The sequence below is a fragment of the Vollenhovia emeryi genome, unplaced genomic scaffold, assembly GCF_000949405.1.
Source record: "Vollenhovia emeryi isolate VEMERY1.0 unplaced genomic scaffold, V.emery_V1.0 DF939759.1, whole genome shotgun sequence".
NCBI lineage: Eukaryota > Metazoa > Arthropoda > Insecta > Hymenoptera > Formicidae > Vollenhovia > Vollenhovia emeryi.
Window position 1 is genome coordinate 13,162 of NW_011966607.1, and position 2,366 is coordinate 15,527.

At 44.3% G+C, this 2,366-nt stretch overlaps 1 protein-coding gene across 1 annotated transcript in view; it reads right to left on the reverse strand.

The window, feature by feature from the left end:
- Positions 1 to 440: 440 nt before the first annotated feature.
- The window catches only part of LOC105556820, a 4,200-nt gene continuing 2,274 nt past the window's right edge, over positions 441 to 2,366 (reverse strand). The window contains exons 2-3 of the mRNA XM_012003931.1: positions 1,773 to 2,151; positions 441 to 1,669 (exon numbers count right to left, since the gene is read on the reverse strand). Coding sequence (XP_011859321.1) covers positions 441 to 1,669; positions 1,773 to 2,151 — 1,608 coding nt within the window. The remainder of the gene's footprint in view (positions 1,670 to 1,772; positions 2,152 to 2,366) is intronic.

Genomic DNA, 2,366 nt, shown 5'->3' on the forward strand with positions numbered 1-2,366 from the left:
TGACTAGAGTAGAACGGGGTAATGTGGTGCCCGTTTCGTTAGAATGCTCATACGGCCGTATTTTTTAACCGATTAAGAAGATTGAGTATTCATTGGAAAGATAATGTATCTGGCTACATTTTTTATGAAAAGGTTTTTGTGTTGCACGTAATGGCGTTGAGGTACGATCGAAAAACCGAAGGTACCTTTTTTCGACCTTCCAAAATTTTCGGGGTAATGTGGTGCACTATTTTCCGGGTGCAGTAAAAATACCAAAATTCGTCGGAAATGGTTGTGAACAGCTTTATTTAATGAAAGTAGGTATAATTAAACTTATGTCAATGAAAATCAAATGAAAAGTAACGTTTTTTATATACCCGCGTTAGGTAGAAATACAAACAACTGTAAAAATAAAAAAAATGGTGCAATGTAGAGAAGAATTATTGAAAAAATTTTTTTTCTTAGTGGCGACTTTTCGTTCGGTGCTTCAAAATGACTTCGTCTTCGTCTGCGTCCTCGTCGTCTCCGGAGTCGACGTTCTTTGCGACACTAGGACGGCCGCGTTTTCGTTTGGAGGCTGTCTTAGTGGCTGCATTTTCGGCGACTTTGGCTGACTTTTCGGCGGCTTTTTGTCGTTTCACCACCTCTTTTTCAATCTTTCTGTTGGCAGCCAACTGCTTTTTCGCTGCTTGAGCTACCTTCTTTTGGGCCGTTGCCTCTTGTTCCTCGCGCAAAGACTTCATCATCCTTGGGCTAGTCAGAAGTGCAGACCTACGACGTTTGCGACCACGACTGTTTGCTGTCCGAGCTGCAGCTTTTGGTAACGGCCGAATATTTTCAAGTGATGTGTCATTCGACACTTCAACATTGGCACCAACATCATGTTGCATCAGTTCTTCGTTTGAAGCACTCGTCGGAGCGAAGAATGATGTGTTAGGAGTTACTCGATCGAACGGCGGCGCAGGTGTTTCTGGATCGGACAGCAGTGCAGGTGTTTCTGAATTGAACGCTAAGGTTGCTGAATCGGTTGATGTTTTGAGTGTTGCTGGACTGGCGTTGTCTTTGTACGGACGATCAGTTACAGATGACGCCAGGAAATCATCTTCTGTGAAGATGTCCCTGTTGAATGGCCAAATACCTGTAGCTTTAAATCCATTGACGATATTTATGGATGAGGCACCTTTGAGGATCGGCTCGGCAACGAGTTCGGCAACGTTTCCGATTGCAATCGGAACATTGGGATGATTGAACATCCACGCCTTGCACGCATTTTCGTAATATATTTTCAATGGGCCAAAAACACCTCTATCGAGTGGTTGCAGCTTGTGGCTGGTGTGTGGAGGCAGCGTCAACACGTCGATGTTATTTTGCTTGCAAAATTCTAATCCCGCAATAGCCATATGCGATTCATGGTTGTCGAGGATCATCAAAATCCTTTCGGTCCCTGCTTTGATGGCGTGATTTTTAAAATGGTGCAGAAATTTAACGAAGGTGTCAGCGGTCTGCCAACCCGATCCATTCGCAACTCCTTCGGCACCCGCACTGCCGTGCATGAGAAATTTATCCTGCATCTTCACCCGCGGGAAGATGAAAAATGGTGGAATTTTTTCGCCGGCGGCGGAAATAGCCATCGCGAGAGTCACACTAGCGCCACGTTCGCCCGAACTGGCCGCTGCCACACAACGCTGACCTTTTTGCGCCACAACAATGTTTTAATGCGATCCTATATGTTTTTACATGAGTTTTATATATGATTTAGAAGTATTTAGTTTTATGAACTGTGCTCAGCGAACTTTCGTCCATGTTCCAAACATTTGCTGCGGTATATTTATGTAACTGCCGGATATTTTCGTACAAATCATAAAAATTCATTACGACGGGCGCATTAAATGCTGCTGCTCGACCCAGCGATGTCGATACCGGTCGACGCAAACTCAGATTGGGATACCTTTTCATGAAACCTTCCACCCAGTCCATGGAGGCAGTTGGTTCTTCATCTGGTTTCTTTGGGAACCAACTGGCCGGAATTTTCTTAATAGATCTGGCTGCTTTCAATTTCTGCGCAAATTGAAACGCAAGCTTACGAAGTTGCGGCAACGCGAGACCGTAAAACATTTTCGAGGATTTCACCAGATAGTCTTGAAGTTCCTGTTCCTGTTCCTCATTGAATACCTGAGAAGTGAAAACAATATGAAAAAAACCTTCAAAAACACGCTAGACGTTTATCTGCTCACTCGTTGTCCGACATGTGCTACTGATTTCGGTTTGCATCCTTGCAACCGATGACGAATAGTTTGCGGCGCAATTCCGAATTGTTTTGCTGCGCCTCGCACACTGCTTCCAGCCTGAACAGCTTCTATTGCTTTATTTATATTAGCTTCGTTCGG